The sequence below is a fragment of the Prionailurus viverrinus genome, chromosome E1 (assembly GCF_022837055.1).
Source record: "Prionailurus viverrinus isolate Anna chromosome E1, UM_Priviv_1.0, whole genome shotgun sequence".
NCBI classification, from domain to species: domain Eukaryota; kingdom Metazoa; phylum Chordata; class Mammalia; order Carnivora; family Felidae; genus Prionailurus; species Prionailurus viverrinus.
Window position 1 is genome coordinate 14135873 of NC_062574.1, and position 26754 is coordinate 14162626.

The 26754-nt window shown below is 37.3% G+C and overlaps 1 protein-coding gene across 3 annotated transcripts in view; it reads right to left on the reverse strand.

Moving 5' to 3' along the window:
* PAFAH1B1 (platelet activating factor acetylhydrolase 1b regulatory subunit 1) overlaps positions 1-26754 on the reverse strand; it is a 72552-nt gene that overhangs the window by 20776 nt on the left and 25022 nt on the right. The window contains exons 2-3 of one of the 3 annotated variants that reach the window (XM_047831729.1): positions 17891-17974; positions 14372-14591 (exon numbers count right to left, since the gene is read on the reverse strand). In XM_047831729.1, the coding sequence (XP_047687685.1) occupies positions 14372-14403 (32 nt within the window). In that variant the 5' untranslated portion in view covers positions 14404-14591; positions 17891-17974. Of the gene's footprint in view, positions 1-761; positions 1004-14371; positions 14592-17890; positions 17975-26754 lie in introns of all 3 variants that reach the window. The other 2 variants (XM_047831730.1, XM_047831728.1) reach the window with 2 other exon arrangements.

Genomic DNA, 26754 nt, shown 5'->3' on the forward strand with positions numbered 1-26754 from the left:
AAAGAGAAAATCAACTACCTCCCTCCTAAAGCAACCTATTCCAATGTCTCTCAATTTTTTTGAGCCCTAACTACCACTGTAACAAATAGTTGTTTGTTTGAGATTTCCTGTAAAACATTTTTTATTTAAATAATTTGGAAGTTAATATGTATGCAAGGTTAAACAAAATTTAAACATATAAGTACACAATAAAATATCCTTTCCACCACTGACCTCCCTGAGGTAACCACTTTATTAGTGTTTTGCATATTCAGAGACAATCTACCTATACACACACATTCCTGCATATTCTTCTAGAGGTGATCAATATTTGTTTTTTAAAACAGAATGCAATACACTATATACAAAAAGTCTTACACACAATATCCCATACACCCACTTAATCTTAACCATCATTCTTTATCAGCAGATATAAATCTGCCTTTTAAAAAAATATTGTATTCCATTATAGAGACATATGCTTTTACTACCACAAACAATGATGCTATGACTATCCTTTCAAAGCCACTGCCCACCTAATGCTTTAGGAAATAAAAACACTCTAGTAGTATTGTAGAATTGGTGGAATCCAGTTTTAATTCAATGGCATGCTAAAAATAAAGCAAACAGTAGAGAAAGATAATAGGGAGTTGTATCAAACACTTTATATATTCCAGGTAATTATTAGCATACCAAAAATTAAAGCATTAATAACTAGTGGAAGATAGGGTCAAGCACATCACATTCATGAACACAGGGGCTGAGGAAAGGTAAATTCTTACTATTACTGTGAGTCTGTGTCTGTGTGCTGCTCATATCATAGCCTGTACCTTCTGGCCTGTTCTACTAATGGATAACTTGATTCGTAAGAAGTGTCTTCTTTACATGGAGCTGAAATCTACTTCGTTTTAATTTCCACCACGTAGTTCTACTTGGGCCTTCCGAAAGAATACAAAATAGGAAGGCAGTGGATCTCTCAAAATATTCCATCAAATATTGTGTTGTCAAAGCCTGTGTTACAAACCTTCAACAAAAGTAAATTTCCCTTTGGTTAGAATATCCCAAATAATAAGGGAAACAAAGAAGTTAAAAGACATACCTATTTCTTAGCTTTATTTTCTTCTTAAAAAATGTCAAGGGTAAACAAATAATATATAGAACTTGTAAATACTTAATGTTCCTACCTAGCTCTTACCTCAGGGTCAAGCCCTAATCCCTGAAACTGCCCAAACATACTGCACACAGCTTACAACCTTGAAGTTCATAAAACATGTAATATGCACATGTAATACATGGCACAAATTATAACAATTATGATCTTAATGGGCTTATTTTTTTGTAAAGATACATAAATGGTGGTACTTTTCAGGTAAGAATAGTAAAAGGAGAAAAATGCAAAACGACTATTCCTTTTCCTTATTAAAAAAAAAAAAGTCCCAACATTTTCAGATTACCACTGCATTCAGTATAGTCTTCTCATACCATGTTCTTTGCCCATACATTCACATCACCATGGATACGTATGTATGGCTTTTAACTAAATAAATTATCTGTTAATTTTGTTCACGTCATGAAAATCTTAACGTTGTCAGTAAATGTTCATCCATGACATCCTAGTTATTTAATACTCAAACACAATACTCCATGATGTAGATGGACCAAATTTTATTCAAGCAATTACCTATTGCTGGACTTTCAAGGCTATTTCTAATTTTTCATCATCTTAAGCAATGTTGTAAACAAACACTCATATAAAGCCTTTCTCACATCTTTACATTTGAGTCAAATGATGCTACAAATTGAATGTTATGTGTGTTATCCTCCTATATCCACCCACCCCAATTCTTACACTTAAACCTAATATTTGGGGACGGGACTTTTGGAGGTGCTTAGGTCATGAGAGCAGAGCCCTCATGAATGAGATTAATGCCCTTATAAAAAAAAGACTATGAACCAGGAAGCAAGCATCACCAGACACTAAATCTGCCAAGTGCCTTGATCTTGGACTTTCCAGACTCTAGAACTGTAAGAAATAAATCTCTGTTGTTTATAAGCCTCCTAGTTTACAGTATTTTATTACAGTAGCCTGGACAAAGACAAAAATTATATACATTTTTAGGACATTTTGATAGCTACTTTCAAATTGCTCTCCATAGTTGTACCAATTTATATTCCTAACAGCAGTTATGAATGCCATCCCTTCACCATCTTTACTTTTCAAATATTTGGTTTAGCCTTTACTGATTAAAAAACAAAACAAAACAGTTTTGGGGTGCCTGGGTGGTTCAGTCGGTTAAGGGTCCAGCTCTTGATTTCGGCTCGGGTCATGATCTCACGGTTCTTGAGTTCAAGCCTCGCATCTGGCTCCGTGCTCACAGTGTGGAGCCTGCTTGGGATTCTCTCTCTTGCTTCCTCTCTCTCTCAAAATAAATAAATAAACTTTAGAAACAAACAAAAACCAACAGTTTTTATCCTTTGATTCTGTTTATGTAACTTTTATAAAAAGTGAATTAAATGTTAAATTTTTAAAACTTGTGCAACATTTTTCTAAGGTCTGTGTGGCTTAACCCAACATTTGCGTTTTAAAAAGTTATGTGGCAAATGTAATCAATTAGAAGTTGTAGATGACTCCAAATATGCATAAAGCAGCACCTCATTATAGTTGTATGTCACACTTACAGGTTTTGGGGGTTTTTTTAATTTTTTTTTTTAACGTTTATTTATTTTTGAGACAGAGAGAGACAGAGCATGAGCAGGGGAGGGTCAGAGAGAGAGGGAGACACAGAATCTGAAACAGGCTCCAGGCTCTGAGCTGTCAGCACAGAGCCCGACGCGGCGCTCGAACTCACGGACCGTGAGATCACGACCTGAGCCAAAGTCGGACGCTTAACCGACTGAGCCACCCAGGCGCCCCTACAGGTTTGTTTTTTTTTTTTTAAAGTAGGCTCTACATCCAGCACAGTGACCAACATGGGCCCCAAACTCAGAACTCTCAGATCAAGACCTGAGGTGAGATCAAGATTCAGAAGCTTAACTGAGTGAACCACCCAGGTACCGCCACATTTATACTTTTTTAAAAATGTTAAATCCTGTTTAAAAACATTCACTGTCTCTTTTGATCCTAAAAAAATTCTACTAAAGTAGGTACAAAAGCATATTACCCCTGAATTATACATTGGTAGACTGATTTATCTAAGGCCACAAAACTAGCATGTAGTGAAATAATTTAGGATAATAATTCTAAAAAACATTTACTGAGTGGATGGGGAAGAAACTAGCTAAGTAGGTGGAGCTCTGCACCTCCCTCCTTTAACTGGAGCTGTCCCATATTTATATACTTCCATATATTGTATTTTTCATAAGTGCTTTAAAAATGGACTTACACTGCTCTTTAAAAAGCCCTACACCCAAATCCTTGAAACCAAAAATGACTCACACTCTTAACCACTAGGCTTTTGTTTTGGTAACTGACTAGATGCGAGAGACAGGAGAACACAGTTGATTCATAAGTTTCTAGTGAATTGTAGTACCACTCACTTGGACAGACAGGGGAAAAAGAGAACGAAGAAAAAGAGGCAGGCGTATGACAAGTTCAGTTTTAAACCTTCTTACTTGAAGTAGCTATAAGATATTTAAGTAAAGATACACGATATAAGAGGTAACTAGACGTACAGGTGACATGTTTGAGAAAGAGACCTAAGAAGAGGACTGGGAAAATCAGCAAACAGGTAGCAGTGATTTGAACAATGTAAGTGGTGACAGACAATTCAGAAGAAGGTATATATTGGGGGGGGAGGACTAGAATGTAACTGATGGAACTTTGACAGATACCAACATTCAAGAAGTAAGACAATTAAGAGATGTCAGCAAGCCAATGAAGATGGAAGTTTCAAAGAAATGGAGATGTGTAACAGTGACAAAGACCTGAGAGAGGTCATCCAGAGTCTAAAAAGTGTCCAAGTAATCTGGCTACTAAGACGTCCCTGCCTGTCTACTTTACCAAGTACAGTGTCACAACCTAAGTGGCCTCAGTATTCCATTCCACACTAAGGTTTCAAATGAGCACTGGAGTCAGGGAGCAGCAGTGAGTTGAGAATATCAGGGATGGGTTCTCTTTTTATTGTTAAAGGTTTCATTAACACTATGATATCTACGAAAGTTTGGAAAGAGAGATCACATAGCATTACTAATATAACAAAGAACCACCAAAGAGCAAGATACATATACGAAAATATAGCAAACAAATTAGAACCTAAGTTTAAATGAGTCTGACGCCATTAGGGATAGCTGAACCCAGTGAATGTGGAACCTGTCAGGGAAGGTGTATCACAATCACTTAACCTAAGAATAAATTAAGACAGACGAATCTCTAGGTTCTAACAGCCTAATGGTGCTTCCAGAGTTTCAGCTGTTGATCTAGAGTTGATTTTCAGCAGTTTTATTAAGGTTGGAAGAGTAGACATCAAGGCACAAGTTTATAATCATCTCTCCAACAAACTCCATATACACGATTTAAATTAATCTATTAAGTCTCAAGAGATGCAGAAAAACAACTAATCACTAGAATCAAAGCAGGATTCATGCAGAACATAAAAGGTAATTCTGAGTAGATCCAAACCAGTAACCTCATATACAAATCAGAGAAAATGGTTAAAATCAAAGGGAAGAACTGAGATGAAGGACTTTTATCCATGAACGAACAGAATGGCTACATAGAGCTTAGCTTACATATGGAAATACTCTAGTGAAACTATCACAAGTGAGATCTGTGTTTGCTTTCTACTTTTTTTTTTAATGTTTATTTATTTCTGAGACAGAGAGAGACAGAGCATGAGTGGGGGAGGGGCAGAGGGCAAGGGAGACACAGAATCTGAAGCAGGCTCCAGGCTCTGAGCTGTCAGCACAGAGCCCGATACGGGGCTGGAACTCACAAACCGTGAGATCATGACCTGAGCTGAAGTCGGTCGCTCAACCAACTGAGCCACCCAGACTCAAAGCCACCCAGGACAAAGTCCTTTCCTACCAAAGGCTGTACTTTTTTCTACCACTTTTATATTGTTACTTTAACACTTGGGCTTTCACATCCTTTGGATTCAAGTTTTATTTAGTACAACCTACGGTACTATTTGCTGAACAGTACTTTTTCCTATCGATGTGAAATGCCATGTAACATATACTAAATTTCCATAGATAAAATGAGCTTGTCTCTGAATATGTTCCCCTAACCTATGCGCCTATTACAAAAATATTTTACTTACTACTTTTACAGCAATGTTTGGGTATCTGGTACAATTAGTTCGTTTCTCACTAATCCTTTAAATTTTTCCTTAACTATTTTTCTGCATTTTCCTCTTCCAGATGAACTTCAGAATCAATCTGGTCAAATTCAGAAAAATTCTGTTTAGATTTTAATTGGGATTGTATTTGATTTTATTAATAATTTGGGAGCTCTGACATCTTTCCACTATTCATTTATTTTCACTAGAAACAGGGCAAAGAAGTCTTTTCTACAACATTACCCCAAAACAAAAACGACTTAATTCTAACTACTGATTCTTTTTTATTTTTTTTAACGTAATCCCTACACCCAACATGGGCCTTGAACTCACAACCTCAAGGTCAAGAGTTGCATGCTCTACCAACTGAGCTAGCCAAGTGCCCTTCCTCTGAGTTCATTTTATGTTGCCTTTTTTGTTACTGTACTGTTCATTTATGTCTTTTCTCTTTATTCATCAGTTTTATTTTATGCTCTTTGTTTCTTTAATTTATATTTTATTTTATGGTCTTTCTTAAAAGATAGTTTTTAATTTTGCCAATCAAGTTTACCAAGTTATATTTTCTATTTTATTAATTTCTGCTTTTAAAAAAAATAATTCTTTCCCTCTGCTTCCGTTGGGCTTATTTTATTGTCTTATTCTTGAACTGAATGTGTGGTTCATTTCTGACCTTTGTTTTTTTTAAAAGATTCATTAGACTATCTAATTTTCTGTATGCTCTGTTGGCTACACCCTACAGGTTTTTATTGTAAGTACCCTCATTATTATCAATGTCTTCATTTATTAAATTACATGCTGTTCTTTGAACTTCAAGTATTTAGAAGTACATTTTAAAAAAATATTTGGGGGGGGGGGAGAGGGAGAGAGAGAGAGAATGAATCCCAAGCAGGCTCCATGCTGTCAGTACAGAGCCCAACGTGGGGCTTGAACTCATGAATTGTGAGATCATAACCTGAGTCAAAATTAAGAGTCAGATGCTTAACCAACTAAGCTACCCAGTTGTCCCTAGAAGTACATTTTAACATTTTTTTAAAGTTTATTTATTTATTTTGAGAGAGAGAGAGAGAGCACACAATCGGAGGGAGAGAGAGAGAGAGAGAGAGAGAGAGAATCCCAAACAGACTCTGCACCACCAGCACAGAGCCCAATGCAGGGCTGGAACTCATGAACTTTGAGATCATTACCTGAGCTGAAGTTGGATGCTTAAGCGACTGAGCCACTCAGGTGCCCCTAGAATTACATTTTAAAACATCCACATGGATAGATTTCTCTTAGCTCTCCTTTTCCTACTAATTTTCATTTTATTTCATTACAGTCAGCAAATGAGTCCTATGAGATTTCTGCATTTTTGGAATTTGAGATTTTTCTTTGCAGTCCTATCCATGGGAACTTTTTCCTTAGTATCTGTAACTCTAAGTGGGAAAAGTGTGTAACTTAAGAATTGTTCATTCAACTTTTACTTGCCATTCACTTATGGAAGAAAAAAAAAAAAATTAACCCCTAACATGTAAAAAAAGGCTCACAGAAATCCATTTAGGAGCCCATCTTGAAAAGGGTATGTAATGACAAATCCACCCAACTAACACAGTAATCAAAAGAATAGGAAAATGTTCTAAACTTGGGGCGCCTGGGTGGCTCAGTCGGTTAAGCGTCCAACTTTGGATCAGGTCATGATCTCATGGCTTAGGAGTTCAAGCCCCGCATCAGGTTCTGTGCCCACAGCTCAGAACCTAGAACCTGCTTCAGATTCTGTGTCTCCCCCTGCCCCCAGCTCCTCTCCTGCCCACGGTCTATCTCTCAAAAATAAATAAACATTAAAAAAAAATTAGCAAAATGTTTCAAACTCAACAAATGGTATACATTAAATATGTACAGTTCTTTGTGTCAATTATACTACAATATAGCTGTTAACCAAAAAAGGAATACAAGAATGGGAAAGTTGTGGAAAAAAAGAATTAGGGGTGAGCAACAAATCAAACAAAGTACAAATATTATCAACCAGGAGAACCTAAAACAAAACAAAACAGACTTTCTTCATCTTTCATGGAGAAAGATCAATGGGTAAAATCTCATACAAAAATAGAGGTGTAAGCTTATTTTGTTAAGAGTTAACTATGAGATGAACTAACAGGTAATATCATTTCCAAATTCACAGAGTGACAAAAAATACTAAAAAGAGATTGTAAAGTATAATTCTATTTTACAAATCTTAAGAAAAAAAGATGCTCATGAAATTTTTGCAAATACTTGAAAAACATCTGAAAAGACTATAATATACAGGCAATGGGGGCCACCATTGGAAAATGGGACTGAAAAACTGAGGAGGGAGCAATGTTTGCATTTTGACACATGTTAATTCTGGTGATAGAACTGTGTTTAATGAATAGTGAACTTAAAATTAGGAAACTCATTCTGACTCTAATACTAGTCATGAAACTGGTAATTTTAATTTCTCCCATCCTCAATTTATCTGTTAAAGAAAGATATTTGTCATATCCACATAAATGTTTTTGTTATTATTCAATATTTGTATGCCCCAGGGTGGTAAAAACAAAGAAGGCAGGCAATATACATTTGCTGAGTTGAGTCACACTTATTAGTACCGATCAAATTATTGTTTTCCAGTACATCAAAATTCTTTTCATTTTTTACCCCCAAAATACCTCATCCTGTTAATTTTTTAAAATTTATTTATTTTGAGAGAGAGAGAGAGAGAGAGAGCGCGCGCACACGTGCACAGGGTAGGGGCAGAGAGAAAGGAGGAGAGAAGATCTCAAGCAGGCTCTGCACTACCAGCAGAGCCTGATGTGGGGCTTGAACTCACAAACTCTGACATCATGACCTGAGCCGAAACCAAGAGTCCGATGCTTAACTGACTGGACGCCACCCAAGCAACTACAACTTACTTATTCTTTTTAAAAAACGTTTATTATTTATTTTGAGAGAGGGCGGGAGAGACAGAGAGAGAGAAACATGAGCAGGGGAGGGATAGAGAGAGAGAGAATCCTAAGCAGGCTCCACAGCATCAGCACAGAACCTGATGCAGGGCTCAATCTCAGGAACCATGATATCACGATCTGAGCTGAAATCAAGAGTCAGATGCTTAACTGACTGAGGCACCCAGGCAGGCGCCTCTATTTATTCTTTTTAAAGTTTACTTATTTACTTTTGAGAGGGGTAGGCAGAGAGAGGAAAGAGGGAGGGTCCCAAGCAGGCCCTGCGCTGTCAGAGCAGAACTTGATGTGGGGCTTGAAACCAGGAACCATGAATCACAACCTGAGCCGAAATCAAGAATCATAAAGAGTCAGACCCTTAACCAACTGAGCCACCCAGGTGCCCCTCCAAGAATTTTAAAAGCTAATTGGTGCTAGACTTCAAGCTGTATTACAAAGCTGTAGTCATCAAGACAGTATGGTACTGGCACAGGAACAGACACTTAGATCAATGGAACAGAACAGAGAATCCCGAAACGGACCCACAAATGTATGGCCAACTAATCTTTGACAGAGCAGGAAAGAATATCCAATGGAATAAAGACAGTCTCTTCAGCAAGTGGTGCTGGGAAAACTGGACAGCGACATGCAGAAAAATGAACCTGCACCACTTTCTTACACCATACACAAAAATAACCTCAAAATGGATGGAAGACCTAAATTTAAGACAGGAAGCCATCAAAATCCTCAAGGAGAAAGCAAGCAAAAACCGCTCTGATCTTGGCCGCAGCAACTTCTTACTCAACACGTCTCCGGAGGCAAGGAAACAAAAGCAAAAATGAACTATTGGGACCTCATCAAATTAAAAAACCTTCTGCACAGTGAAGCAAACAATCAGCAAAACTGAAAGGCAACTGATAGAATGGGAGAAGATATTTGCAAACGACATATCAGATAAAGGGTTAGTATCCAAAATCTATAAACAACTTATCAAACTCAACAACCAAAAAACAAATAATCCAGTGACGAAATGGGCACAAGACATGAATAGACACTTCTCCAAAGAAGACATCCAGATGCCCAACCGACACATGAAAACATGCTCAACATCACTCATCATCAGGGAAATACAAATCAAAACCACAATGAGATACCACCTCACACCTGTCAGAATGGCAAACATTAACAACTCAGGCAACAACAGATGTTGGCGAGGATGCGGAGAGACAGAATCTCTTTTGTGCTGCTGGTGGGAATGTAAGCTGGTGCAGCCACTCTGGAAAACCGTATGGAGGTGCCTCAAAAAATTAAAAATCGAACTACCCTACGACCCAGCAATTGCACTACTAGGCATTTATCCACGGGATACAAAAGGGGCACATGCACCCCAATGTTTTTAGCAACACTATCAACAATAGCCAAAGTACGGAAAGAGCCTAAATGTCCACTGGTGGATGAATGGATAAAGAAGATGTGGTATACATCTACAACGGAGTATTACTCGGCAACTAAAGAATGAAATTTTGCCATTTGCAACTACATGGATGGAACTAGAAGGTATTATCCTAAGCAAAATTAGAGAAAGACAAATATCATATGACTTCATTCATATGAGGATTTTAAGATGCAAAACAGATGAACATAAGGGAAGGGAAAGGAAGTAAAAATAATATAAAAACGGGGAGGGGGACAAAAACATTAGAGCCTCTTAAATATGGAAAACAAACAGAGGGTTACTGGAAGGGTTGTGGGAGGAGGGATGGGCTAAATGGGTAAGGGGCATTAAGGAATCTACTCCTGAAATCATTGTTGCACTACATGCTAACTTGAATGTAAATTGAAAAAATAAATACGGGCACCCGGGTGGCTTAGTCGGTTAAGCGTCCAACTTCGGCTCAGGTCATGATCTCACGATTCGTGAGTGTGAGCCCCATGTCAGGCTCTGCTGACACCTCAGAGCTTGGAGCCTGCTTTGGATTCTGTGTCTCCCTCTCCCTGCCCCTCTCCTCTTCGTTCTTTGTGTCTCTCAAAATTAATACTACTCAAAATTAATTAATACTAATCGGTATCCAACCTGTTAGAAATGCTAAAATGTTACAAAGGCAAACTGAATGCCAAAATGTATCTTACTTGTAAGAAGTATATAAACATTTGTTTCTGTCTCTCATAATATATATTCCATAATACTTTCAAAAATGGTAGAAAAAGCAAAAACCATCATTTTATTTCCTTACTAAAAACTCCAAGATTTTTTCTATTCCCCAAATTCCTAAATGTAAATTCCCTAAATTTACATTTATATCTAACACAAATATTATTTGCTTAATGAGCACTTTTAGGTCAATTCTTCCCTAAAATTCTCTACAAATTTAGCCACCTGAAATTAGGTTCTTTCATCAATTGATTTTTATTCAAATTAAAATCTCTATTTTTGGCCATAATGTTTAAATATTAATCTTGATTATGAGGGTAATAAGGCACACACAAGGCATCTAGAAGAAAAGTCTGAACTGACTTAGAAACAAGAATGACTAAAAACCAGACATACCTTCAATAACACAAAAGTACATATGCAGATTTATTACTTATAATATTTCTAATTACAAAATAGTGGAAACTACCTAAATGTTCATATACGGGAGAATGGTTGAAAAAACTATGGTATATACAGAGTAGAGTACTATCTAGCTGTTAAAAGGGGGGGAAAAAAAAAGAGGATCTCTATGAACTGATACAGAGTGAGTTGCAGGAGATAACTGCTAACTGAAAAAAAGCCAAGTGCAAAAGAGCACTTATAGTATGCTACCTATTGCTTAAGAAAGGAGAAACAAGAAAACATACATGTATCTCTCTTATCTTTATTAAACAATGCATGAAGTTGGTTCCTACATGGGGTAAGGAGGGAGGAACTTAGAAGGGATTCAGAAGAGTAATACTTGTGAGTATACATTTTTGTACAGATAATGTTCTAAATATCCAAAATATTAAATTAACAAGGATGGGAAGGCAGAGAAAATGCAAAACACACAAAACTAAAAAAACTAGAACCTATGAACCCAACTACATTTCAAATGAATAACAAAACCATGGGAAGAGGGAGAGAAACCAGGGCGAGTTTCCAACTAATCCAAGTAATTTACAAACACAGCAGAGTGGATGGGGGGGGGGGGGGGGGGGGCGGGGAGAAAGAACTGCATACAAATTCTAAACCCTTTCCAGGATGTGTAGTGAGAGTGTAACAACTCTGAAACTATTTTGGAAGTACTACAGGATTGAGCAAATGAGTCAAAGCCTTGCTATTGCTGGCAGACAGGGTCTTGCTACAGAAGAAAGATACAAATATGGTAGGGAGGAAAACAAGAAACAACATAGTGAGAATAGACTGAAAATTAGAAGTATCAGGATAGCTTAATGATTTCTAAAATAAGTATGTGTACATGCCTTTGTGTTATCAGTGGTTCTCAACTGGGGGAGATTTTGCCCTCCCCCCCCGCCAAGAGGAGAGTTGGCAATGTCTGGAGACATTTTTATTGTGGCATTTAGTAGAGGCATCCTTGGGTAGAGGCCAAGGATGTTGCTAAACAACCAGCAGTGTACAGGGCAGATCCCACACCAAGGAATTATTCAGCCCAACACGTTAACAATGCCAAGAGTGAGAAACCTTAATACACATGTGTACCAAGGTACCTGTATATGTGTTTACAAATACATATTTCTTGGTTCTGTCTACTTTAAGGACCAAGAAGCAAACACCCATATCTTATATAGTACCCATATCTTGATGTCTAATACCATTCTCCACTAAGAGAAACCAAGGCTTATTGGAGCAATGACTGATTCTAGGATTAATGCAGGATGGGTCCACAATAAGCCTGGAACACCTTGTGATGCTAGAAAGTAAGAAAGTGCCCACAGACAGGGCCATATATAAGAGCCAACTGAAGGGGCTCCTATGGAAGTCTGGAATATTCAAACAGCAAAAGTATAAGAAAAGTAATGAATGATAAGAGCTACTGAAAATTTAGAGGAGTTCATACCAATACTGAAAGAACAAGTAAATAAAAAGGAGTGGAAGAAAAGTCCCTTGATTACAGTAAAATGCTGAGTGATGACTAGTAAATGTGGAATGAGTGGTTGTGTAAAGAATATCATCACTTTGCAACCACTATAGTAAAGAATGGTTCAGGCAAGAATTATCCATGGATGTTAAATCTAGTGGGGGAATATTTGATGGAAATAAGAATGTTTTGCATGGTCTGCTTATATTTATGGAAAAGTAAATAATAGTAACTACACTATACAGTGGAGAAATCAGGCATCTTGACTAAGGGATCAAAATTAGCATCACTACAGAGGGGCAGATAGACATGATGCGTCTCTAGACATGATATCCTAAGAAGACAAATTACTTATGTAGTTTTCTGGCCAAGAATATATACCCTGAATCTAATCATGAAGAAACATTAGATACAAAATGAGAAACACGCTATTAAAAAAACCCAAAAAACAAAAACTATTCTTCAAAACTATTAACGTCCTCAACAACAAAGAAAGGTTGAGGAAACGTTCCAGATTAAATAAGACTAAAGAGTGGGGCACCTGGGTGGCTCAGTTAGTTAAGCATCTGACTTCAGCTCAAGTCATGATCTCACAGTCCATGAGTTCGACACCCGCATCGGGCTCTGTGCTGACAGCTCAGAGCCTGGAGCCTGCTTCGGATTCTGTGTCTCCCTCTCTCTCTGCCCCTCCCCTGTTCATGCTCTGTCTCTCTCTGTCTCAAAAATAAATAAAAAAACATTAAAAAAAAAAAAAGACTAAGGAGATATTCAAATAAATGTCTAAATACATTACCTAACCCTGGACTGGGTTACTAGAGAATATACTAGAGAGAAAAGAGGTGGGGGGTGAGAGGGAAACTTTGCCATAAGGACATTATTGGGTCAACTGACAAAACTGGAATATGCAAAGCAGATTAAATCAATAAATGTATCAATGTTAAATTTACACAAATGGCTAACTGTCCTGTGGTTTTATAGAATATCCTTAGTCTTAGGAACTGCACACCCAAGTATCTGGGATAAAGACCTTTTTCTTTTTTTAAGTTTATTTATTGAGAGAGAGAGAGAGAGAGAGAGAGAGAGCGAGCATGCAAGCATGGGAGGGGCAGTGAGAGAGTGAGAGAGACAGAGAATCCCAGGCAGGCTCTGCACTGCCAGCATGAGGCCCAATGTGGGGCTCAAAGTCACCAAGTGTGAGATCATGACCTAAGCCTAAATCAAGAGTCGGATACTTTGCCGACTGAGCCACCCAGGTGCCCCTGGGGTAAAGATCCTTAATGTATGCAACCTACTCCCAAATGGTTTAAGAAAAAACACTGCACATGTACACACACACACACACACACACACACACACACACACACAGGTGCAGATTGCAAATGATAAAACAAATGGTACAAAAATGGTACAAAACAACAAGTGAAATGGATAAAATGTAATTAAATATTCTTTGTACCAATCTTACAACTTACCTCTAAATTTGAAATTATTTCCAACTAAAGTTTTATAAAAAGCCACAGAAAATTTTTTTAAAAAATTTAGAACATGAAGCTAAAGTACTCCTCTATATTCTTCACCTTATAAAAATAGAATGCTATAAAATATGGGATGCTATAAGATACTATAAAATAGCAGTGGTCAAATCATCTTATGCCTCTCATTAATGCATTTGCATTAATACTATGTTATCCACCTCATAAAGATCAAATTCTCTAATAGCCACTGGCTGATAAAAGATAAAAAATACAAGAAGGCAAAGGAAAGGCATTAGCAACAACAAAAAAAGCTTTCGTTTTCCGAATACACAGATTCTAGACAAAAAAAAATTTAGAAGAGCTTTGAATCCTCTATCTTCCTGCTGAACATATTTAAGACAAGCTTAGGATAAAACTTATCCCAAGTAACTTACTAGTCTGTTCTGCTTTAAACTTCTACACAACAAAGTCCTAAGGGTAAATAACACTATTTCAAAATAAGACCCAGTTTTAACTGCCCAAACCAGTATCTGAACACTAACAATACTTTAGGAATCTAAGAATAGATCTCCCAAATCTGTTATTTTAACTAACTACTTTGTCTTTTATGAAAGGATTTTTTTAAAAAAACACAAAACAGAGAGACTTACAGTTCATCTCGTTGTCTCTGGGACAGCACCATTTTGGCTGTAATATCAAGCTTCTTTGATATAGTGGTATGTCCCTCCTTTGGGAAATCAAAAAGCGTTGTGATCCCTGGATTTATAATTAAATATGCCACTAAGTGGCGTCCACACAGGGGAAGACGATTCTTTTACAAGTGAATCCAACCAGTATCAGGAGATAGTCAACAAATAGGGTTCATTCCACCTAAGGAGAAAAAGAGAGAAAGAGAGAAGATAATTTCTTTCACTTAGAATTTAAATTATTTCTGCATTACTATTTGCAGTTTATACTTTCAAAGACGATTTACTGTGATGCTAATGAATGGTAGGGGACGTTTTGTTATGATCGTATTAGTACGTATTTTAAACTATCTTTTTACTGAGCTTAAACAGCACTATTTTCAAATTTACCCATTCCCAACGATGTCACCAGCCAGATAATATAGATATCAATTTTGTTAAAATTCAAATATTAACATATAACTTCTCTAGACTATAATTCTCCCTCAAAGTAAAAAAATCAGGGTGTGTGGTGGAACATGTGACTCTTAATCTTGGGGTTATAGGTTCAAGCCCAATGTTGGGTGTAGAGATTACTTAAAAATAAAATCTTAAAAAAGACAAAAAAATACAAATTCTAATTTACAAAAAACACATAATCTGAAAAAAGGAGGATTTCAATGTCCACAAGCCAAAGAAGTTAACCGTAACTGATAATCTTCAAGACTGAGTATTAGTCACTAATAATCTTAGTTGATATTATTTATAATGTAAATTACTTAGCAATCACATGCCCTCTTAACTAATGCGTTTAATGGAAGAAACAATTTAATTTTATTTCAACTTATTTTGTGTTCTTTATAGGCATGTGTTTTAGGGGCACCTGGATGGCTCAGTCAGTTAAGCATCTGACTCTTGGTTTCGGCTCAGGTCATGATCTCACCGTTTCATGAGTTCAAGCCCTGCATTGGGCTCTGCGCTGGTGGGGCGGAGCCTGCTTGGGATTCATTCTCCTTCTCTCTACCCCTCTCCCACTTGGGCTGTCTCTCAAATAAATAAATAAACTTAAAAAACAAGGAACAAACAAAAACCTTAATGGACTACCCCCTAGAGTCTATGTACTCACATAGTAATTCAATTTCTCTAACCTAGTTTTTGGATAATATCACCCAATATTTCAGAGTCTTTCCTTTATATTTGTAACAAAATAAAATCAATTTCTACTTAACATCTAAAAAGTATTGTAATCAGTTCAATCAGAGTAAATGCAGGTGAAAGTTAAGAAAACTCAAAGAATTACTTCTTAAAAAATTATTCTTCAAGTTTCCTATTTTACAAAACAAGTTTCGTTTGCTTTATCACACTGTACAAAAATAGCTAGACAGAAATTCCACTGTATTTAGAAAATATATTTGAGGGGCGCCTGGTTGGGTCAGATGGTTAAGCGTCCAACTTTGGCTCAGGTCATGATCTCACAGTTAGTGGGTTTGAGCCCAGCATCTGGCTCTCTGTTGACAGCTCGGAGCCTGGAGCCTGCTTCATTCAGATTCTGTGTTTCCCTCTCTCTCTGCCCTCCCCCGCTGGCACTCAGTCTCTCTCTCAAAAAATAAACATTAAAAAAAAATTTTTTTTAAAGAAACAAGAAATCAGGGGCGCCTGGGTGGCTCAGTTGGTTGGGCGTCCAACTTTGGCTCAGGTCATGATCTCGTGGCTCATGAGTTCATGCCCCGCGTCGGGCTCTGTGCTGACAGCTCAGAGCCTGGAGGCTGCTTCATGTTCTATGTTTCCCTCTCTCTCTCTCTGCCCTTCCCCCGCTCGTGCTGTCTCTCAAAAATAAATAAACATTAAAAACAATTAAAGAAAAAAGAAACAGGAGATCATCCTCTAAATAAAATGAAATTAACATCTAATGAAAGGCCTGCGGGACCACCTATCAAGAGACAAATCATGGACAGAAGAGACCATTTCTTGAGTACCTTTTTCATACCATGCCAGCCACACTATTCCATGCGCAGCGGATATACATAGTGGCAAATAAGCCAGTCAAGGAGGAAAAATGAGAACAAACCCTGGTTTTAAATACAAGCCCCGAGTCAAAAAGTGAGTGCTCAGATGTTCCCAATGGTAGCTACTGACTTTGATGAAGGTCCTTCTCTGTTTAGCAATTCTAGTATATATAATCTGGAATTTATTTTATCATCTTTAATGATTCTTCCAACCTAGAGATCAGCTGGCTAAAATGACAGCTGAAAACCACCACATCTGTTTAAATCCAGTAAAAATATGACTAATGTCAGCAATAAGTAGTGGAATGAGAACCAAACACAATGGACAACCCAGAAAACTATCTGTCTTTGGTATTTAACAACTTCTAACTATTTAAGCCTCACTTTTCTAAGTATTAACCCTCACCAAGCCAAGCTATCTAGGAACTCATGTTAGGGTGAGGCTTATCTGATGGTGGCGAGTATCTGGCTTCTATTATCTGGGACAATGGTAACCCACAGGTCCAGTTTAATGATGGAGAGACCACCTCTAGCCAATAAACCTTATCAATGTACATGAATAACAATACTTCTGGAATACTAGGATGATCTAATAACAATAAAACCAAGGCACAAACAAATCACTGAACGTGTAATTGTGCCCTGCACAACTTATTAATTCAACATTTGCCAAACACTTACTATGTACCAGGCACCAGGTTTAATAAGGTAAAATACTTGGTCTTTACCCTCAAGAAGTTCATAGTCTACTGGAACAGTCAGCCAAGATACAGGCAGCTGACATAGTACAAAAAGCAGGACAAGTATTACCACATAGGGAGAGATGATTCAGGATGAAGCTGAGAAGGTAAGCAGGGTGTATATCACAAAACAAGCTCAGGTCTTCTTTACATTTATCCTCAGGGCAATGGACAGCTTTTAAAAAAAATTTTAATGTTTATTTATCTTTGTGAGAGAGACAGACACAGAGAGACAGAGAGACAGAGAGCGTGAGCATGGGAGGGGCAGAGAGAGATAGAGACACAGAATCCAAAGCAGGCTCCAGGCTCTGAACTGTCAGCACAGAGCCCGACATGGGGCTCGAACTCAATGGACCGCAAGATCATGGCATGAGCTGAAGTCAAAGGCTTAACCAATTGAGTCACCCAGGCGCCCCAAAATGGGGTACCTTTAGGTAAGTTTTTAATAAAAACTATTCTTGCTTATATAGTGAAGAATGGACCAAAAAGACAGGAAAGGAAGAGACCAGACAGGAGACTTACAGTAATGAAGGTGACAGATGATGGAGATTCACAGTAGCATAGCAGTAGTGAATGAAGAGAATTAGATGGATTTAAATCATTTACCAGGTCTTACAGGATTGGTGACTAGATGTGGGTAGCAAGAAGGTGAGAAAGGTCAGGCAAGGAGTCAAGGATAACTTCCAGAGATTTCTGGCTTAGAACTAAGTTGAACAGGAAATTCCTGTGTGTGAGGGGATGAGGAAAGTAGGACTTACTCCATTTTCGGTATGTTGATTCCAAGGTGCCTGAGATTTTTAGTAGGGAGTAGTACAAACAAGTCTGCCCTGAAGAGAACTGACCTACAAAAAAAAAAAAAAAAGGTCTGGTACTTATCAGCTTAGGGATGGTATAACTGAAGCCCATGACAATGGAGGACCCACAGAGAACGCATAGAGCTAGATGAGCAGAGGGACGAGTAGAGCCAGGCGGAACAACACCAACACTTAAAAAAAAAAAAAAAGTCTACAACCGAGGCTAAGAGAAGGAGTCAAAGAGGAAAAAATAAAAACAGGAGCGAGTATGTCACAGAAGCCAAGGGAGTATTTCATGAAGAAGAGGCAATCAACAGTATCCAAAAGTATCCAACTATTAAGCAAAATAAGGTCTGAAATGGGTCTGCTCCATTCAGACTAGAGCTCTGATAACCTTGATGAGAATGGTTTCAGTAAAATGGTAAGGATATGGTTTAACATGCAGAAACCATGTTTAAATTAGCTGATGAGGGAGATGAAGTAAAGATAGTACCATAAATAAATATCTTAGAAATAGCTGGAAATGCTGAAAAGGAGTTTTTCTCAAGCAAATGAGATGCTTAAATGCTACTGGTGGAGGAAAAAAAGACACAGGAGAAATGAAGAAGGGAATGAAGAATTTTAATATCAATATTTTCACCCCCTAATCAACCAAAGGCAAACAGACAACCAGACACGATGTATCCCTTGACAAAATAACACTAAACCACCTATAAAATATTCTTGCTTCAAATCAAATCTGAATCTGTTTAAGTCTCTGGCTCCAACCATCTATTTGCAAGAAGTACAGAGGAAAGAGGAATATGTTAAAGACATCATGGGGATATAACCACCAATACCTGTGAAGCCTTATAAAATACTGTAAAAAGTCTTATAAAATAAATGACCCAGTTTTCTCAAATTCCAAGGAAAGGAAGAAAAAAAGTCAGAAAGGGAAACCTACAGATTAGAAGACACAAGTGACATATCAACCAAGTGCAATTTACAGACCTTATTTATATCTGGATTAAAAAAAACCTGAAGAGTAAGCAACTGCTGGGGTGCCTGGGTAGTGGAGTCGGTTAAGTATCCAACCCTTGATCTTGGGTCAGGTCATGATCTCACAGTTTGTGAGTTCGAGTCCTGCATTAGGTTCTGCGCTGATGGTGCAGAGCCTGCTTGGGATTCTGTCTCCCTCTCTCTCTGCCCTTTCCCCGCTTGTGCTCACTCGCTCTCTCAAATAAATGATAAACTTAAAAAAAACCTGCAAATCAATGAACAAAAATTGGGGGACAATGAACACTGGATGGATGTCTGATGATATTAAAGAATAATTATGAATTTTTCAAGAGTCAATATGGTATTGTGCTTATTTTTAAAAATCTTTTAGAAATATACAACAAAAAATTTATCAATAAAATGTTATGTCTGGAATATGCATGAAAAAATGTGAGTGGTGGGGCACCTAGCTTGCTTATTAGTCAGTGGAGCATGTGGCTCTTAATCTCGAGGTTTTGAGTTTGAGCCCCACACTGGGTGTAGAGATTACTTAAAAATAAAATCTTAAAAAAAAAAAAACTGGGGTGGAAAGAGTGTGCACGGAAGATACAGGAAACACAACTGATCTTGGTTGGTAACTGTTGAAGCTGGGTAATGGTACAAAGAGGATTCATTACAGTATTCTCTAACTTTATTTATGTACTGACATGTTCTATAATAAAGTCTGTTTTTAAAACCAGAAGAGGGAAATACTTAATGAAACAAGGAACTAAGGGAAGAGAATGAGAAAGGAATGAGATCCCACAAGGAGAAGTCTTACACATACAGATAGGTCGCCTCTTCCACTGTGTTAGAAAGAAAGGCGTGGCACCTGGGTGGCTCAGTTGGTCAAGTGTTCGACTTCAGCTCAGGTCACGATCTCACAGTTGGTGAGTTCAAGCCCCGCGTGAGGCTTTGTGCTGACAGTTCAGAGCCTGGAGCCTGCTTCGGATTCCATGTCTCCCTCTCTCTCTGCCCTTCCCCTGCTCACACTTTCTCTCAAAAATAGATGCAAATATGTTTTATTATATTTTGAGTAAACAGGAAGTAAGGTCATTTGCTGAGTAGGGGGAGTAAGAAAGAAAGCATTAAGTTTAGAGACTTGAAACAGCTGCTGTGAAGAATAAGGACAAAGAAATGGAATAGGAAGTACATTTTTTTAGATTGGAGACTGAATTTTTAGTGGTCCTCATCTACAAAGATATGTGATTCTTGTTTAGCAAATATATAAGCTCTGCCTGAAGACACAAAATCACACATTTAGAGATCCAGGGTTGGGCTGAGGGTCTGCAAGGTTTGTGCGATGAATGGATGATGAGAGTCAAAATAATGGATCTAAGAGCTTAAACTGCATTGTACAGAAACTGTAAACAGGAAAGGCAAATTGAGAGTAGAGGGATCAAGAAAGCAGAGGTCTCTATATTCTGGGAGAACACCCGAAGGCTGTAATCAGAGAATACAAAATAGGATGATTAAATCTAAGACTTCCTAATTTGTTATTAGCTATTATTATCTTTATGTTATTATTAACTATATGTTAATAATGTTTTTATCACAAGGTAAGTATTGATGACAAATGGTAAAGAGAGACAATGAATATGATGAGCACTAGATGCATATTAAGAAGATGCGGGTTTAAGTCTGTCATCAACTCTATAACCCTGAGTAATTCATCTAACATTCCCAGAAAGTAGATAACATCTACTTATTTCATCCTCTATCAATTTCCTACATATATAATATATGGCTATCAGAAATCACAAGTATGTAATTGAGCTATTATACCTAAGAATATAATATAATGTAAAGTATTTCTGATTTACCTTCTGTTAACTTTTAGCGTAATATTTTAATATATAATTGCAAAATACCACATGACAACACAAATAAATGGTTTTCAAATGGACCAAAACAGATAGTTTAGAATATGTTGCAATGAACAATCCATACTTATAACCAACAGTACAAATAAACCAAGCAATATTTTCATACCACCTGGTGAAAGAATTCTTAATCTTTTTTTTTTTTGTGGAGGGGAGGGAGTGTCAATAAAGTCAAGACCTCTTCCCTCAAAGAAGCACATATAAACTATTACTATGCATTTTAAGGCAGTTTACAAATCCTTCTAAAAGTCAACATAATGAATGAAAAGACTTAACATTCTGAAATGTATTTTGGCAGCACTTCAATAATCCCTTCTAAGCTACTTGTATATATTACAAACATATTTCAAAGAGGAGTCTCATTTATTCATTTGCATGTCAATATCCAGACGTTCTTAGAGATGGGATCTGTGTTGCCTAAGCACTAGAAACTGAAGCTTCAGTAGGTTTTTTGGAATGAAGAATTCTTAACCATTGTATATTCTAATATTACACCTGCTTATCTACTACACAAATGCAACTCTCCTAGGCAAAAATGTTTACTGCCTGTGTTAAGTACCTCACCAAAGAAAGAGGAAAGGGGGAGGGGCACCTGGGTGGCTCAGTTGGTTAAGCTCTTGGTTTCAACTCAGGTCACGATCTCACGGTTCCTGGGTTCGAGCCCAGGCTTGCACTGTCAGTGCAGTCTGTCACGCTCTCTGCCCCCTTCCCAGCTCGCTCTCTCTGCCTCTCTCTCAACATAACTTTCAAAATTTAAAAATAAACAAACATTAAAAAATACATTATTTTCTTTTTCAGTTTCCATGTGTTAACAACATAGGTTTCACACTTATCTAAACAAGATTTATGACATATTTCATTAAGAATTTATTTTGTACATTGTTACCTACCAACCCTGAGTTTATGAAATAGGAAAATACAGAAAATAAAGGATGTGTGTAAGGGAAAACATAAAAATAACAGTACACATTAACATAAAAAGTAGAAATCATCAGATTTATTTATTATTATATGTAGATCTAAGAGTTCAGGAGAGCCACCAAAAAGGGGCACCTGGGTGGCCCACTCGGTTAAGCATCCAATTCTTGATTTCAGCTCAGGTCATGATCTCACAGTTCTTGAGTTCAAGCCCTGCATCAGGCTTTGTGCTGGCAGTATGGAGCCTGCTTAGGATTCTCTCTCTGTCCCTCTCTCTACCCCTCCGCAGCTCTCTCTCTCAAAGTAAATAAACTTAAAAAAAAAAAAAAAAAAAGGAGAGCCACCAAAGTCATATACTACAGTAACTGGAGTATGGCTCCAGCTGGCTCCAGTGGCTCCTGCTCTCATGAAATTGTCACTTGACAATGCTTTATTTAAAAAGGGTTAGCAGATTATCTACCTTGCTTGAATAGCACATATTAAATTATAGCTCTTAATCCTAATCCAAACAATATTGTCCACATACAGCAATGAAGCGAGGCAGAAACTACTGTCAATCGAGATTTACTGAGTACCTTTGCACAACAGTTAATTTTCAGAAGTTCAATAAAATTTGTTGTTTTCCAATTAACTGCATGCTACATGGTACTCTACAAATCATTAGGTTTATAGCAAAGTAACAAAAAATAGAATTTTTCTCAAAGTCAATAATGGGACGTAAGATATTTTATTAAACTGCGTTACTATTTCATATTACAAATATGCCCGTCTTGATACTTACAACTATTTTTATCATTTTATCCTAATATCCTTACATAGATTTTGTACACAATAATCCAATTAAGCAAAATAAAGCTAACCTTTTTTTTTTTTTACAAGGTGGTAAAAAAGGATGAAAAAATTATTGTCTATAATTTAATGAATTAAGATCTCAATTTGACTTAGAAAACTAAAAGCTACTTTCTTAGTTATGCTGGCCACACATTATGTTTCAAAAGAATCGGACCAAGGTTTTTTTAAAGAGCACAGATAACCGGCATCCAACAAAAAAGACATCAAGTCGTCTATTCATGTTGTATGTCATAATGTTCCTACTTAATAAACTGGTTTTTAAATTTTTTTTAAATTTTATTTTAGAGAGACAGAGCAGGGGAGAGGGACAGAGGGGGAGAGGAAGGGTGGGGGGAGAGAGAAGGGGGGGAGGGAGGGAGGGAGGGAGGGAGGGAGAGAGAGAGAGAGAGAGAGAGAGAGAGAATGAATACCTTAAGCAGGCTCCATGCTCAGTGTGGAGCCCGACACAGGGCTAGATCCCACCAAGCTGGGATCATGACCTGAGCCAAAACCAGGAGTCAGACACCCAACCAACTGAGCCACCCAGGTGCCCCATGACACAAGCTTTCTTATCAAAGTTCTTGTTACTTAATTTTTGACAATTTTATATAGTATAAGGAAGAATGTGTATGATGTGGTTAGTGCCACATGACTGATGTTCTATAAATTCTGAGAAATGAAAACTGAAACAATCCTCTCCCAAAACACACACGGTCTTGCCCTCTGGAAAAGAAATTTTTTTTCACTTGTGCCATGTTCTTTTCCCCTCGCTGTCTCTGAACTGTCTGCACCATCCAAATCATTCTGATGTATGCGTAACTAACCTATCAGAACATACATATGTGTTTTGATCTGCACAGTTCCCATGGTATGGGCTAAAAGAAGGAACATCTCTCACTTAAATAACTAGCGGTGGGTATTTTGAGTGTTCCTGAAAATTATCACTTTATCATGATGATGCTCCTTAACACGACATCAGACTTAATACCAGATTATACGTTTCTTTAAATTCTCAATATTTGAGTCTGAGTATTATTCTAGGTAAAAATACTTAAAATTGCATCATTAGTGCTATACAGCAATGCAAATAATGAAAAAAGAAACTTATCTATGAAGTCAATGCACTGAATATGCTGAAAAATACCCTAGTATATAGTTTAAATCCATGAGATCACATATAAAAAGGACCTAAGAGGACCTTCATTTCCTTAAATTAATCTTTATAATTTCCTTACTTTCCCATCTACAGAGATAAGTTTCTAGAGTTCTGAAATCATTTTCTAATAAAAATGAAGGTGGTAAAATTAACCAAAATTTTAATTCCTTGCAGTATCTTGTGCTCTGTGTGAAAAATTAAGTATAAAGCTTCTCCCATGCCCACAATTTGAAAATATTAGATCACTGATTGTTTTTAATCAAACATCTGGGCTTTAATGTCTACTTGTTCTTACTCTGCTTCAGCCTGGAGGCCCATGATTCATTGGGACTTAGTGTTGGCAGGCAATAACAAAAACAAGACTAGGTTGATTCATCACTGAGGGACAGACTAAGCTCAGGCACACAGTTCACTGAAAAAGTAAAAGTCTTCAAACAGCTACACCACCTCCTCACTTCCTATCAGTTACAGCCAACAACTACATCTCAATTTGAAAGATTTAAATCACTCATCAGATAAGTATCTGGGTACATATAAAATATCTTGCATTTTTCAGTTAGCCTTTGGCCAATAATTAAGATACCACTTTTTCACTGAAAATTATTCCTACCAATCTCAACCCTAGTAACTCTAATATTAAAGGCAAGTGTTGCAAATAGATGCTCCATAGCTAGATTATGAATCTAAAGAAACAAAGCAGAAATAGTTTTTGAACTCTGAAATCCAACAGACTTAGATTTAAGTAACACAATATAAATCATATCTAGATGCCCATCTTAGGATCAATCTTTTTTGCCTTTGTTTTCTGCTTGTCACTACAAGACTGAAATCATGCTATGAGATGGTTTCTATTATACCTCCCATGATGGTTAATTTTATGTGTCAACTTGGCCAGGCCACAGTACCCAGATATTTGGTCAAGCACTTGTTTAGATATTGCTATGAAGGCATTTTTTAGACGAGATTAACATTTAAATCAGCTGATTTTGAGTAAAGCAGATTACCCACTCCCCCCAACCTCATAATGTAGATGGGTTTCATCCAAGCAGTTGAACACCTGAGGAGAAAAGACCTACATTACCCCTGAGGAAGAGGGAATTTTGACAGCAGACTGTCTTTGGACTCTAGATGCAACTGAACTTTTCCCTGGATCTCCATCCAGGCAGCCTACCCTGTAAATTCTGGACTTGCCAACCTTCACAATCATGTAAGCCAATTCCTTAAAATCTAACCAACCCCCACCCCCCCCCAAGAGTCAGAGACAGAGAGACAGAGACACACAGAGAGAGATTGTTACTTCTTCCTTTTAAACATATATATAACGTTCTGTTGGTTCTCTTTCTCTGGAGTACCCTAATATATCCCCATATCCTCAGTTCTGTTGTAATATAGCAGCCTTTATTATTATAGACTTGGTCAATGAACTCTACTTGAATGAATACTCTTCACCCCTCACAGTGCTCAAACTCTACACCCTGGATACCCTCCAGGCAAATTAAAGCCTTCAAGGGTTACCAAAAGTAAAAAACTGCTTCCAACCTACAACAAACAAGAAAGATATCCAAATAAGGGCTACTGACATGCAAAATAGGTAACTGAGAACTCATCCTACCCCCTCTTTATTTTCATCATACTCTCCACGAAGTTTTTGATATTCACTACCACTAGAATTTATAAGCACCATCTCATTACTGCTGATGTTTCCTCTTTTCCTCCCGGTTTCTTCTTTCTTGGCCTGTCTCCCTCACCATTTCTTAGTTCTCCCTTTAAGGACATTGATCAGGATGCATCTTCACATTCCCATGGCACACCCATCAAACATGCTAGATATAACCTTCATCAGAGCAGTATTTACTTGTTGATGAGTGCTCTAATACTGCTTCTTCACGGATTAAAAAAAAGTTTCCAGAGCACCTGGGTGGCTCAGTCGGTTACGTGTCCAACTTTGACTCAGGTCATGATCTCACGGTTCGTGGGTTTGAGCCCCACATCGGGCTCTGTGCTGACAGCCCAGAGCCTGGAGCCTGTTTCAGATTCTGCCCTCTCTCTCTGCCCCTCCCTGGCTTTGCTGGTACTCCCTCTCTCTCTAATAAATAAGCATTTAAATAAATAAACAAACAAATAAAGGTTTCCTTCTCTTCTTTGACTTAAGGCATGTAGCCACTTTGAACAGCTGAAGGTTCCAAAGAAACAAATTCTGATTTACTTGGATTTTATTGTATATAGTTTCCAGTGCTTTTTATCGCAAACCAGCTGTTCTGTATGGTACAACTGTGCATGCCTATCAACAGTAAAAGGGAATGTGAAAAAAGACAAACATTTCTTGTTTTAATATGATTTTAGAGATTTGTGGGTCATTTTTTTTCTTGTAAATTTACTTAAATGAAAACAAAAACATCTATTTATATGGTTATTTTACAGACACACAGCCTGATAAGAACACTGACAAAACAAAATGGTTCTCAAATATAAATAAATTATTCCTCCTAAAAATGTTTGTTTCCTGTAAGTTGTGTTTTACTTTATCAAATTCATTATTTCCAGATTCTCTGGGATTCCATGATGCCAAATAAATATCTTATAAAAATGAAGAATACTGAATTATACTTCTTGCTCTCTAATATAAATATCTTTCAACTTGCATTCTATTACATGATTAAGTAACATCAAAAGAAAATGAATTCAACAAACGGATGCCACTGACCTCTGTAAGTTTGTATCAATTTAGACAATGATTCTTTAGATTGAAAAACATCTATGGGAAACAGAACAATAAATGTCACACACATATTTTTGTCAAATTGGACTTATTAAAATAGTTGAAGAAGGAAGTAACCAGGAGTGTACATTAGAACCACTTGAAGAATTTCCTAAAGATAATTATGGTAAAGGGCCTTATCCAGAGATTCTGAGGAGGCATCTAAATTTTTTAAATGTCTCCAAGTGATTCTGATGCACATCCTCAGTAGAGAACCATACCCTCAACAGTATAAACCACAGCCAGTCCTAGAGGGTCAAAAGCA